Source organism: Danio rerio, chromosome 22 (genome assembly GCF_049306965.1).
Source record: "Danio rerio strain Tuebingen ecotype United States chromosome 22, GRCz12tu, whole genome shotgun sequence".
NCBI lineage: Eukaryota > Metazoa > Chordata > Actinopteri > Cypriniformes > Danionidae > Danio > Danio rerio.
Window position 1 is genome coordinate 18,469,943 of NC_133197.1, and position 15,139 is coordinate 18,485,081.

Below are 15,139 nucleotides of genomic sequence, written 5' to 3' on the forward strand. Positions count from 1 at the left end.
CCATACATGTGTGCGTGACGCGAAAGTATAAATCAGCCTTAAGTGTCCACCGAAGTGTTTCTTTTTTTTCTGCGATACATAAGAGAGCGGTTCTAAAAACATTCAGCTATGAGGCCTTCAGCAACTGTTCGATGCATCATTAATGTAACAAAATATTAAAGCTCTGTGCCTTGCTATGCTGCTGATGTTTTAAGAACACAGCTTTTCCATTGCAATAACATGAAATAAAGAACAGCGATTGTGTCCGCAGCGCATAAACACTACAATAGACAAAAATAGCCATGCCTACTTATGCATTAAATATAATGCTAACGAAAGTGGCATTTCCCCTTGGACATTGCAAGCTAATTATGCATCAATTTAACAGAACAATACTCCCCAACCCTTTGGTGTACTATACTAAGACATCCAGCATAAATGAATGCAGAGTTCTGCTAGTGCACCACTTCTGATTTAAAACTGTTTTTTCTCAAGAATGCAAAATGGTAATTAGGACAACCCTGTAGAGGAAGCTTAAGAATAGAGGCTATACTCAGACTTGAGATGCAGAAAAAAACATGGCAACAAGCGGAACATTGTGTGACACAAATAGAACCTTGTGGTGTCTTAAACCACCTAAAATCGTATGTCTGTGCAACACTGATTTTTGACACCACTGCTCTGAGAGCAAGTGAAAATTAGCTTGTTGTCAGCACGGTTTTGTTATTCGGTCAACTTTTCATGAGTAAGTCATCACAAATTTACAGTTAACATTGAAGTTGTGCAGTGCAAGTAACAATTTAGACAAACTAGCACACATAAAACACCTTTTCTTAGAAAAGCACAAGGACTCCTTTCAGCAAGGGTTCCCTGCCAATTCAGTACATGTGCTGCCTGGAGCAAGCTGCAGCATGTTGCCACGACAGACGTCTGACGTTCATAAAGACGCATGTGGTTTAGTCTCGTAAAACTCCAGTCGGCACATGCTTATAGCTCTGGAGCTGCCATGTAAAATTACCCTGTACTTACGCAAATTCTAGACTTTTGCAGCACAGTCTGAAAGACAACTCTTCTGTCTGCATATACAAGCTGCATTTCTAACCCTAGCTGGCTTATGAATGTGCCTGAGTAATAGTTTATCAGTTTTAGTGATCTAGAAAATGCATATTAGGGCCTCATGAGTAGGCTGACAATTGGTATAACGGCTAGAATTGAGGATGTGCATGCATAAAAAGCAGTATGGGTAAAAATAGTACAGTCTGTACAAAACTTGTGTCAGTGACTGAATAATCAAGATGAACAGATTCACTCGAGTCACTTCTGAGAAATGGCTCCATAGTTCAAATTTCAACAGTGCCATACTGCCCCCTTTCAGTCATGAACAGGACTGCATTTATAATACTAATTAATAGAACAGCAATTACAGCTCTGGTTTGTGAAAAATGCAAGGAATGCAGATGACACTGTGTGTATTTCAAATAAATTTATTGTTAATTTCATCCACTGTACAAAGCAAGCAGTTAAGTCTTGCGGTTTGACTTCACTGGGGTGGGGAACAGAAAAAGCCGGAGACCTTTTCAAACCGACAGAATTCTCTGTTGAGAAGACAGATATTGGTATAAATGAATGAGAGAACATTCACATACAGTATTAAAGGGATAGTTCACCCAAAAAATAAAAATGTGTCATTTACTCACTAGGGGGGCACAATATGGATTTAGCATAGATATTGTAACGAGTAAATCCACAATAGTGGATACATCAAACAATCTTATTATATTTGATCAGGAGCCACAGTTCACATTGCAAAAATAATGCTTTTCTTAGTGTTTTTGTCACATTTCTAGTCCAAAATTGAAAAATTCCTAAATCAAGAAGCATTTTTCTAGACAAGTAAATAATATTGTTTGGTTATCAGAAATAAGAAGCCAAATTGAGACATTTTAAAATAAGACAGTGGATTAAGTAACATATTCTTACTTTTAACCCAAACAAGATTTTTTTGCTTGTTTTAGGGCAAAACAAACTTAATTTTGAAAACAAAATAATTTTTACGCTTGTAGATTTTAGAAATGTTATATATTTGGACCACACACACAAAGGCTTTTTTTTTTACACATTTGTAAATTGGACTGTATGAAATCGATGTAGGTATTTATTGACCAAACACTATTGTCAATATCGATAAAGAAAAAAAAGTTTGGTATGTAGTTTCAGTATGAAACGCTATAGTTTTATTAAAACGTGGCTGCTCAGCGCGTTCATTGGAAGCAATGCCAATAAGCTTAGAGTGTTAGTTTGTACTTTCCAATGGAGGCGTGTGCTGGTTTTCCAGGTGCACATATTTGAAAAACATCTGAACTTTTCCGAATACCTTGAGCACTAGAACTAACCGATCTGCTTCATGCTTTGTATAAAATATACAAATTTCAGTAATAACAGCAGACTAATTACTCCAGAAAAACACAAAGCACATGCTTGCGCTTGTCACTTCAGGTCAGAATAACAACACATGTGAAAATGAGTGCCGTATAGCAGCAGTGAAGTGATTGTAAATACAAAATGATGTGACCAGAGTGGCTTTTTGGTTACTTTTCTTGTGCATCCCAGTCACTAGCTCCCCATCTGAAAGATTTTTATCGTCATTCAACTTCACAGTTTGTAATGCTGCAATATGTATTTGAATAATGATGGTTAGTTCCTTTACTTGAAAGCTCAGATCTGATTATTATAATTGGTTTTGTTTACAGAGTTTAAGGTTTACTGTATCATTGACACCTTACAGATGGTGATCTACCTTTACCATTGCACACACATTGTAACATTTTATTGATGAAGTTGAAGAGTCTCTTTAACACTTGTGTTTATTTTATTATAAAGCAATCAAATTTTTTGTTGAAATATTTTTGTTCAATAATGTTGGTAAATGAAATTGAGGTGGTTGAATAAAAGAAATCATAATATTCCTAAACGGATTGTTAGGAATTGGTTTAATAATTATCGATACCGAATGATATGAAACATGCTCTCGTGATAACCGCTTTTGCAATATCGCCCAGCCCTATTTGTAGAGGCACTGCAAAGTGTAATAGAGTGAAAGATGTGTTTTAAGGCCTGTGACTATGTACAGATTTTAAGTGAGTTTGAAACATTTAAGAAAAAGAAATGAGGACGTTTGGAGGTGTAACAAAAAACAATTGTTTTTAATTATTTATACAATGAACACTATATAGTGTTATAGATTTAATTATTGAATTTCTGCACCTGAAATCTGTTAGACCCTCCAGAATATCATAAAATTAAGAACTCATTTAAGTCATCTTGCAAAATTGTATTTAAACAGCAAAATATCACAATATAAGATTTTTCCAATATCATGCAGCCCTATTAGTTGTTTCAAACATTTACAATTTTCTTTCTTTCACACAAAAATGACTAGAAGAAAGCTGCAAACCTGTAATCAAAGTACTTGTTTTCCATACTATGGAGGTCAATAGTTACAGATTTGCATAAAATATCATCTTTTGTAATTAAATCTCAAAGATTAAAGAACACTTGAGGATATAAATAGTGAGTAAATAAATTTTTTCTTGGTGAACTATCCCTTTAACTACAATATTTTCACAATGGGATATTGCTAAAATGTATACGTACCAACAAACAGACCATTTACTCCAGCGCTTTGACAATCGCTTCGTTCGCCTCTATGCTGATCAGAACCTCGGCCCGGGTCGCCTCGTCTGAAGCGCCGACCAGTTCTGACTGGGCTTTCTCCAGGTTCGCTTTCGCTGCCTGTAAAAGAAGACAAGGCTCTCTTTGACATTTGGTTCACTCTCACTGTAATCTTGACAGTGATGTATAGTGTGGCAACTCAATCTATAACGGCTGACATTATAAAAGTCCCATCAATTGGAACGAGTGTCGTATAGATCCCAGAACTTCAATATCTTGGAGCACCTTATAAGTGAGAAAACTCATCTTTGCCTTAAAAATCAATGCTAGTGCTACTTGAGCCACATTCTAGGCTAGCATGGCCGTGTGAGCAAATAAACGTGGCCTCTTTCCTGTGAAGGACATTTGTCACAGTGGCGATTACACAGTGTAAAGGCCAAACATTGCTGGGAGTTAAAGGTCTCTCAGTGGGGATTTGACACATCTGCACCACTTCAACGGTGACTGACCTTTCCTTCCTTATTAACCAGCAAGACCCCAAGCACAGCTATCTCTAGGTAGAATAAAAAAGTGACCTATTTATGTGGAATGAACCCAAAAGTGCTCTTAATTCTGTGTCAGAGAAAGGGCATGTCCAAGAACATCCCATTTGGAGGCAGCTCGTTTTCGATGCGTCATGCTGAACGCTCGAATCGTTCAGAGAAAGAGGTGACTAAGAGAAAACCAAGACCATTGTGTTTGCTTTTATTAATGTTGTGTGGACGATAAATAGCATGCATACAAACAAAAGACGGTCTGTTGGGCTTTTAAAAGCTACATTTCAGGCACAATTCTATAAAACCTTACTGAACCAGGGGTGTTCAAACTTGTTCCTAGAGTACCATTTACAACTTCAACCTTAATGGGTTAGATGCAAAAGATGGCACCAGTGAGCTTCTGAAACGCAAGTGTGTGCGAATTTACAATCAGGTTTTATAAAACTACGGAGGAAGAGGTGAAGACTTCCCATTTTGTTACCAAAAATAAGCATGTTTAAAATAAAAAAATAAATAGTTTATCAGTGACAGGAGAGAACATCCTTACTACATTGCTGCATACCTTAGTGCAGGGATTCCCAAACTTTTTTTATTCCGGCACCCACCTAGGGAAGTAATTCAATCTTCAGACCCACCATAATATTTTAATATGGAAAAATGGGTAAAAAAAATGTATCCATTCAAAGCAGTCAAAAATATATGGTGTGCGGCTTTTTGGATTTTGCGATTTGATATGCACATAATGAGGCTCGAAGTTGAATAGCTGAATAGATCTAATATGGGACTGATAGGGGTAGTTACATTACTATTTTCCATAACATCTATGCCCTTCCATAACATTAGGTGACGCTAAAACTAACAGATAGCACTATAGCTATTTATTGATTAGCAATCGGTCAACGTAGGGATGTAAAAAAACTATGGGACAACATATAGCTTCAAATGATAGAATACATAGCAAACATTAGAAAATATTGACAATAAAATAAAAGGTTTAGTCTATTAAAATTAATGGCCAATCCAGAAATTAAATAAAGCTATAAAATCTATTTTACTTTTAATTGTATTTGCATATTGATTAAAGTTACCATAGTTATTTAGTGAAGTGCAGCAAATGAATCTCTCATTGAGTTTTGTTTGATAACAGAGGTGTTAATGTAAGAATGCACAGACCTATAATGAAGCATTCGACTACTTTAGTAACTGTTTGTGCTCATTTAAGAGAAAATTTGTAGTGTTTAATATAAAACACGCAGGACGGAGAAAGAAAAATAAGCACTTTTCCGACGGTCCCTTACTGAGGGCTTCGCTCTGCGCGAGCTCTCCCAGCTAAACGCAGATTGCGAGGGCTCAAACGGAGCAGTGGTCGTAATGTCGAGCGAAAAAAGAAAAAGACAGCTGTGAAACATAACCAGCTTTGTCTTTTTGTAGGAAGCACACTTTAGATCTTTTTAGGGTAAGAGGTTTTTGAGTTATAGCCATCAATCGTACTGGTTTTGATTCACTGCAATGTAAATATAGCTGCAGGTCATTGCGCGACCCTTCTTTGTTCACTGTGTGACCCACTAGTGTGTCGCGACCCACAGTTTGAAAACCCCTGCCTTAGTGCACTAATTTGCTTCCAATCTTTCCCTGTTGATGCTAAGGTTCTTGCTCAGTGGTAACTCAAATTCCATCTGGTCTTCCACTAGAAAAAACTGTGTTGAAACTTGAAAAAATACATTTGTTGTGATAAGAATCAGAGTATCCTTTCATCCATTCCATATGCGTTTTCAAACAAAAAAAGGAAAACTAAGAAAGAAGAAAGAACTATAGGCATATTATTATAATTAATATTATCAATCAATTATTTATTTTCTTTTTAGCTTAGCCCGTTTATATATATTATTATTATATTATTGTTATATATTATATATATTATTAAATGATCTAAGATGATTTGACAGATCCTGGATCTTTTATTCTTGATAACTAATTTCTGGCTAATTTGGTTTTTCAAACAAGTTCGCAAATCAGATTAGAATGTCTGGATGAACTGATCGGAGAGCGCCGTGTGCGCTGTGAAGGATAGATCTTTCGATCCTCTGAATCACGCAATGCACCGATTGTCTGACAGCACAGCAGCGTAATGACATCATCTGATTAATATTCAATTATTGGTAAAATTAATTTTGCATCACAAAAGCTTTTAGATATTGTTAAATGTGTCTGCAACTTTTGTGAAGCATCAAATCACTGTCATGTTAGCTGCCAAAACATGTTCATGACAGCATAAATTATTATTCCTTTGAAAAAGCTGCATATTGTACATGTCTATTATCATACACAAATTGTACTAAAGCGATTTTACACTAAAAAGTGTTCCTAAAAAGTTAATATCGATAAAATTTCTTTTTGAACCACCAGGTGGCAGTCTATGTACTTTTACCGAAGGGTGCAGATTGCATAAGTTTTATTAATATACATATTTTAAACATATATATACATATTTTAAACACACACACACACACACACACACACACACACACACATATATATATATATATATAAATATATATATATATATATATATATATATATATATATATATATATATATATATATATATATATATATATATATTATATATATATTTTTTTTTTTATTATTTTCCCCAAGTGTATATAAATACTACTGTAAGAAAATATCAGAATTCAGTAGAAACTATCTTTATAACTTTCTTGAACTGACCTGATCTAATCCTGTCTATATGAAATGAGCCTACTCCCTAGCAGGTTTAAGCTACCAGACCTGTTGCTATAACACCTCTTGCATGAGTTTTGAAGAACGAAACATTCCTAGATCATGTCAAATCATCAATAACCAAATCCAGCTAACTAAGTAATTCACGTACAAAGAACCAGGTTGTGCTTGAAAATGGCAGTGGAAAATCTGGAAATGGAAAGCCAAAATATCATTTTTTTTGGGGGGGTTTTTTTGTGAGCAAAAAATTTTTTTAAAACGGCCGTTTTCTTAATTTTCCTTTTATTTGTTTGAAAACGGATATAGAATGGAAGGAAGATACCCTGATTACTGAAGATACCCTGATTGATAAGTTCCGTGTATCCTTTGGTTATTGGATTTTTATTTTAGAAAACAACAAAAAAAAAAAAAACAAGCTTTTTTTATTTCTATTTTAAAATACAAAAAAACAACAACAACAAAAAAAAAAAAACGGAAATTGAAATACGAGGCGTTTTCTTTTCATGGTGAAAAATGGATAAAAGCAACTCCAGTGCTTTGGATGTGACATTTGCAGTAAAAACTCGACACATAAATTCACATAAAAAGTATATGTTAACATTACATTGAAACACTGTTTATATTTTCAGAACAACTGACCACAGAGTTATGGGACCAGAAAAATATAAATCTGTAAACATGTTTTGTACTTTAAATGAGGAAAATAAACACGTCTTATTGATGTGACCAAAAAAAGTCTGCGAAATTGCATTATATTTTGTAGAACTTCTGTAAATTTAACTGCACAAACCAAAAGAAATAATGCTAATTAAAAGAAGAAGAGTTGGCTCTTTATAGAACAAACATGATTGATTTAATTTAATTTTTATTTTATAAAAAAAAAAAAAAAAAAAAAAAGTGTCATTATGCATGTGACACCTCTCCTTATTGGATGTTACAGATGTGAAATTACCACTTGTGTGACTTTGGTAAATCAAATATAATAGTTTGAAAACACTGACAGATACATTTTTGAGTATTTCTAAAATACTGTAAAATACTTGCTTACACAAAAAAACTTAGAAACGTATTTTGGTGAAAACCAATTTTTTTTTCATGGCAAGGTTGACATTTGAGCAAAATTTTAAAATGAATTTATTTTTTATTATTTTAAATAACAAAAATAAAATCATCAGAAAAAAAAAAGCTCATTTTTAATACTACTGAATAGACCTACTTATTTACGGTGACGCAATGCTGCCACTCACAGGCTACTATGCTATTATAGGCTATTTTGCTTTTATTTTTTTCACTCCCTTATGTTCTAAAAAGGTATTTTCTTGTGATAACGGGATTTTGTTGACATATTTCCTTCATTAAAATGACAAAGTTCTCACATAAGGGCCGGTTAATGCTATATAATATTTACTTTCTTGTTAGTGGTGTTTTAAATGGAACAACCTTTATTTTGAAGTTGCTTGCAACCTTTTGTTGCTTTACTAAACACTTTTCGGAAAAGAAAGTTTTATTACAGAGAGAATTGAGTTTATTGCCATTTCAGCTGTCATGGCAAAAAACAGATCAAGATCAAAATGTTTACCACATTTTACAAATACCACTTTCCTATTTTCATAAAAATATTCTAATTAAAAGTCATCAACTTCAATAAATAATACAAAAGGTAAAATGCATAAATAATAATAATAATATAAAAGATAAAAATCTAAAACAGTTTAAGGTTTAATTTTTATTTATTTATTTTTTACAATTTTAGAAGGATGCACATTTAAAAATATTTCATTTAAAGTCACTAGACAAAAATTGCTGATCGCAGACATCAACCAAAACCAAAAGATCTAAAACATAATTATTTTAAATGTCAGGTAAAAGGCACCATTCTGAAAGCTAAAATGATGAATGGGACACCCTAGAGTTTCATGGACACAACATAGAAATGCTGGCCAATGTAAATCTGGAAGACCACAATGTGCACCATGAAGTGTGCCATTAGCTATTGGCATTGAATACTTCTAAGCAAGTTGGAGCTCTCAATGATTAGGAATGGTCACTTGTGGTCTATTTAAAGCATTTAAGGACATAGAATAACTTATTTAGCCTTAATAAAGACCTAAAAACATCTGACATTGTGTTTCTGAAAACTATTATTTATGTTTTTGAAATGGCAGTCAATTTTTCTTCCATAATGTAATGCATTAAAAATAAATCGGAATTATAGTACTGAAATATATTGAAATGAGTTTTCCAAATATTACTTTTAGCAGATAACAGCATATCAGAAACTCACTGCGACATCCAGCGATTCCAGTGGGAAGGCCTCCTCCGCCAGCAGCTGCACTGAAGAGTCTGCATTAACGGTGACTGATCCACTGCTCACTGCAAACACAAACCACATCACATCTCATCTCATCTCATCTCATCTCAAGCACAGGAGTTCACAGAGTGCACTTCACTCGCTTGAGGAGGCTCTAATTTGTAGGACAAGCCTGACCTCTTCTGGATGGATTTACACATTTATATGCAGTGTGTAATAAATGAATCCGCGCATCAATAAAAGGAGCAGTCAGACATCTTGACGGCAGATCATTTTCCAATCTGCCTGATTCACAAAAGAAATTCATGTCGCACAAATGAATCACCATCTTTGAAGTGTGTAAATGGGCATCAAAATATCACAGTCACATCCAACCTCCCATTTTCATTCTCTTTTGCGTGTTTAATACATGTGCAAATGATCAAACTGTTCATCATCTTAATAACACTGCTTTCAAATGACATTTAAGGGGTTATGGAATAACTAGAGTTTTTACTTTATAGCTTTCTCATGACCCCTTGTATTTATTTTGCATTAAAAAAAAATAATAATTCACAGCTTAGAAGTGTATTTTCCATGCTTCTTTCCCCCTCTTCATCAGAACTCCCCGTTTGAATGTGTGTGGCCAATTGTAAACTCAGAAGAAAATGTCCACTGCTGTGACTGACTAATATATTAACAAGTTTTGCATATTAACAGTAGTTTAATGTACAGTAGAAGTAGGTGTGCAAATTCTGTGCAGCTTATATACTTTTACATCATAAATTAGAACATTCCGTTTCCTATCATTGCGTCAGACTGTCTTCAATATAAGCTGATTTTAGAGAAACAACAAAGTTGAGTTCTAAAACTTGAGGATGTTTTACAGTAATACTATGACCTCTTATATGGCAAAAGACCAAGGCAAGATGGTTTGTTAGATCATGACCCCTTTATTTAAAATTTTATTATATGGCAGAATTTGGTGGTGAAATTGGGTCACGTGTTACAAATCAAACTTAATTACAATTTTTTTAATTAAGGCAAAATTAGAGTTAACTACCTAAACATGTTCAAGCATGTGATCAGCCGAGGACAAAAAAAAGGAAGACGAGAAAAAATAAATAAATTATATATATCTGTGTGTGTGTGTGTGTGTGTGTTTTAAATTATAAATAATAGAAACAATACTTCTAAAAAATATATTTTTTTTTATAAATAATTGATATTGGCCACACAATTTAATTTTAATTTTTGATTTCATCAGTTTCAATGTTAAGCAGTTTAATAGTCATCCAAGTAATATTTAATAGGTTTATATAGTCCTTTGTACTTTAATGTTGGGAAAGACCCACACAACGCCACTAGATGGCACCACAAATTCGGTTTAGTGCTCTTGTGCCTACACGCAGTGGTGTCCAAACTGGGTCCTGGAGGGCTGGTGTCCAGCAGATTTTAGCTCCAACTTACCTCAACACACCTGCAAAAATGTTTCTAGAAAGCCTAGTAAGAGCTTGATTAGCTTGCCCAGGTGTGTCTGATTGGGGTTGGAACTAAACTTTGCAGCACACCGGCCCGACGTGCCTGGGGCCCTGCAGAATATACATTTTCCTGTAATTTAGTGACTTTATTCCAGGTGATACATAAACTACTAGTCAGTCAACTATTCAAACTGTTTTAAGCCATTAAATAGTTTAAAGGCCTTAAAGTATTAAGTCCAGTTGAATAAAGTAGCCTAATATACTTTAACATGTCATCCTGAAAAAATACTACACAACACTAAAAAGAGTTTATCACTTTCCCTTTGCTTTTTAATAGTTTTAATTGATTATGAAATATATTTTGATACATTAGTAATATAATCTAAATTTACTAAAGTTTTAGGTATTACATTTAAGGTGCCCGGCTGTAGCGCTAAATAAATGACAAAAACAGATGACTTGCAGAAGATACTAACAAATGTCCATCCTAGCTTTATAATGTACATAGAGCGCACGTGGACGCCACATGTAATTGTGACAGCGGAAAAAGTGCAGTCGCGCGCATTTTAAACTATTTCATAATCTTGCATAATTTTAGCGACTTCCTCATGCGCACACATTATAGGACTACACAATATCATTATGCTATACACAATAGGTAGGTCTAAATTTATATCCATGAATGACGTCAGGAATGATGCAGTTACTGCTCCTTGTGCACAATGATGAACACCGAAGAGGCAAATATTCAAACCTTTGATGACAAGAACCTCACGATGACCCACAAATCACCCCACAAATCATTAAATATTAAATAAAGTAATTAAAAATGTGTAAATAGTAATATTTATTCGTTCATTTTACTTTGGTAAATAAATACTTTGAAATAAAGTCTCCTTATTCATCAGGGGTCGCCAAAGGAGAATGAACCGCCAACTTATCCAGCACATGTTTTACACAGCGGATGCCCTACCAGCTACAACCCAGTACTGTGAAACATCCATACACACTCATTCACACACATACACTACGGACAATTTAGTTTATTCAACTAATCTATATCTTATTTTTTGTTAAATTAATCTAATTTATTTGAATAGCATTCTAATATCATATTTTGGAAATGAAATTGATTTAAAATACATTTCTGCAGCTTTAATTCAAATGCATGTTCATTTTTAAAAAGTCTTTGATATAAATAAAATTAATGTATTTATTTACATTAAGCTTTTATTACCTATGATTTGATTGAAAAGCAGATTGCCCAAATCAATATCATTCCACAGTATTACTACATTTTATCTCAAATTTGTCTGCTTTCGGAATTTCCTGAAATCTTTGAGGATAATAAAATGGAACCAGGAAACAGGACTACACTGTCAAGCACCTGACCACTGTGGCAAACTGCATACACGTGATTTACTGCAGGTAGAACTCACCAAAATACTTCTTAGAGGAACCATCGTCATTGAAGACGGTGACCACACCGGGCCGGAGCACCTGCAGTGTGGGGACGTGGGCTGGGAGGATACCAAAGGCGCCTGTCAGTGTTGGGACATCAATCTGTTTTACACTGGCTTCCTTGAAAAACACCTGCAGAAAGCAAACAAGCTTCAATGAATCAGATGAACAAAGTAAAAAAAAAACTAACCTAACCTTAACCCAATAAAACAAGTAGTTCAAAACAAGTTATTACACATATAAATATTAATGAATATTCCAACTTTACAGGGAATGTTACATGTTTTCAGTTAGCTGTAACTAATGATGAACTAATGACTAGCCAATGGTAAAGTCTGTTTGACAAGATACTGGGCTAATCGACACAGAAACAAGATTAAGGTAAAGCTGGTTTTATATTTGCACATTTGAACTGTAACTTCAAATTACTTTGTAATTTCAAAAAAGTAATCTTTGCAAATTCGAAGCAGTGAAATCATATTAGCTGCCAAAAACTGTCAAAGTACAACATCACAGTCAGTGAAAGAGTGCTAATGTTGTTTTAAAGGCATATATACATGCTATTTCAGACCAAACATTCAAAGTAGTGCACCACAAGTGCTTACTATTCTTAAGTGAGTAAATGAGTGAATATAAAACCAACTTTACCTCAACAGAAACAAGGTGCATGTTTACTTAAATGAATAATTCACCATAAAAATACAATTTTGTCATCAGTTACTCAGCCTTTAATTGTTTCAGACCTTATTTGGGCTTCTTTCTTGTTATAAACAGAAGATGATATTTTGAAGAATGCTGAAAACCTATAACCATTGGCTCTCATATTATCTGTTTTCCCTACTAAGAAGTCAAAGGTCGCAGGTTTTTAGTTTTGTTCAAAATATCTTCTTTAGTGTTCAACTGAAGAAAGAACTCAAAGATTTATTTTAGAACCACTTGAAGGAGAGTGAGCAGAGTAAATTTTCATTTTGGGCTTTAAAAAGTGTTTAAATTTTAGTTTATTTGATTTATATTTTTAGTGCATGCAGCTTTTAATTTACAGTTTATCATTTAAATCTATTGTAAGATTTTTGTAAGATCAATTTGACTCCAGAAATTTCTCTGATATTAAAGCTTGAGTTTTGTTAAACAATTATATTGAGCTTTTTAAAAGACTAAGATAACCCAAAAATGAATATTACGCCATCATTTACTTACCCTTGCTTTAAACCTATTTGCGTTTCTTCTTCTGAACACAAACATAAGATATTGTGAAGATTGTTGGAAACCTGTAACCACTCACTTCATAATATGTTTACCCTAGTATGGAAGTCAATAGATTACATGGTTTCAGATTTCTTGAAAATATCTTGTTCAAGAAAAAACTCAACGCTTTAATACCACTGGACAAAGAGTAAATGGCGATTAAATTAAACATTATTGGATGAATTATCTACTTAAAGTTAGACTAGCTAATGTTGCAAAGACAAAAGCTGTGAAACAGGCTTCTTGCTCAAACACCTTCATATCGATATAACAATAATTTCAGTGGTGAACAATTAAAAAAAATAAGTTAACTTAATTTATCAGGTGAAGCATTCAAAATTGTAATTTTCATCCTGAAACGCTTTGTATTAAAGTCAAGGTGACAGACGTGCTCTGAGCCGATGCTAACAGTCTGCTAAAGTCATTCAAACTTCTGTGCGTATTTTACAAACCTGAAATCCAAACAATCTAATTATTAAACTGAAATTACCATCCTATTATTTCTATCCATATATTGAAATCTCCATAAAGCGAAATGACAAAAACCACTTCACAACCTCTTCATTTAGTGACAAGTTTACCACATAGAACGTGCAACATGCACGCGCACAAACAAAACATACTACAGCTACAACAAACAGCAAACACATGGCAACCTGAACATATTAAGCGACATGAAATAATACAGAACACATCACAGCCGGTGTTCATGCTAATATTAGCATGTTAGCCGAGCGTGTAGGCCCGAGTACCTCTGTGGGTGATGCGAAAGTGAAGGACATCTGAGCGGAGGGCGCGTCGGCATAAGAGCGCGCGTGTCTGAGCGCGGGGGCCGCGCGACGGAGAAGAAACCTCGCTGCAAACATTTTCACCACGGAGAAGCAAACCGACCCTTACCGCACTGCAATGCACAAGACTCGGCTTCCCTGTCCACACAGACTGTCAGTCAGAGAGTGAGCGGCTGATAGGACAAGGGCATGGGCAACCTTTCCCGCCAGGCTTTGCGCGAGCTCTGGGCTGATGGGATATGTAGTTTTTAAACAAATATGTGGGAACGTAGTCTATGTGACCCTGGATCACAAATCATAAGCAGTGTTGGGGAAAGTTACTTCAGAAAGCAATGCATTACAATGTCGAGTTACTCCCCCAAAAAGTAAGTATTGGCGTAACTTAGTTACTTTTTTTGGAAAGTTACATTACTTTTGAGTAACTTTTTCATACCTGCCTGAGTCTTGATCTCTTTTACAACTTGCAGGGTATTTTTCTTTTCCTTGTTAATAGAGTTCTTCATTTATTGACACACTGTATAACCTACACCTTTATTTACATTAAAAAATAATTAAAACATTTTTTTGAATATCGTTACCTTCTGAGAACCTCCTGACACTATACATGCCATACATATTAATGAAAGTTGAAAGCAATGTGTTTGCTACTTTTTTATTTTTGTCTCATTAGTTCAGTATAATCACTGCCCATTGGCACTATCCCCTTTTCTTCCATTTGTTCAAAAGAATTAGAATTCTTCCATCACAGAAATGTAAGGCTCTGCCATTTTGGTGTCTGTCTGTTCCTGCAGGGAGCTCTTTCTCTCATTGAGTGTGTGATTCAACATGATAACACTCATTTTCATTCACCCAACCATTTTTAAAAATGTATTAATTATTCTATAAAGTGGGCTGCGCAGTAAGTAGTGCTGTCGCCTCACAGCAACAGGGTCGCTGGCTCAAGCC

At 34.4% G+C, this 15,139-nt stretch overlaps 1 protein-coding gene across 1 annotated transcript; it reads right to left on the minus strand.

The window, feature by feature from the left end:
• Positions 1-1,447: 1,447 nt before the first annotated feature.
• Positions 1,448-14,332, minus strand: atp5f1d (ATP synthase F1 subunit delta). Its single transcript, NM_199968.1, is given in 5 exon segments — positions 1,448-1,574; positions 3,634-3,771; positions 9,214-9,302; positions 12,140-12,293; positions 14,159-14,332. Coding segments are annotated over 4 exon segments (480 nt in total). The 5' UTR covers positions 14,273-14,332; the 3' UTR covers positions 1,448-1,574; positions 3,634-3,648.
• Between the last annotated feature and the right edge of the window lie 807 nt (positions 14,333-15,139).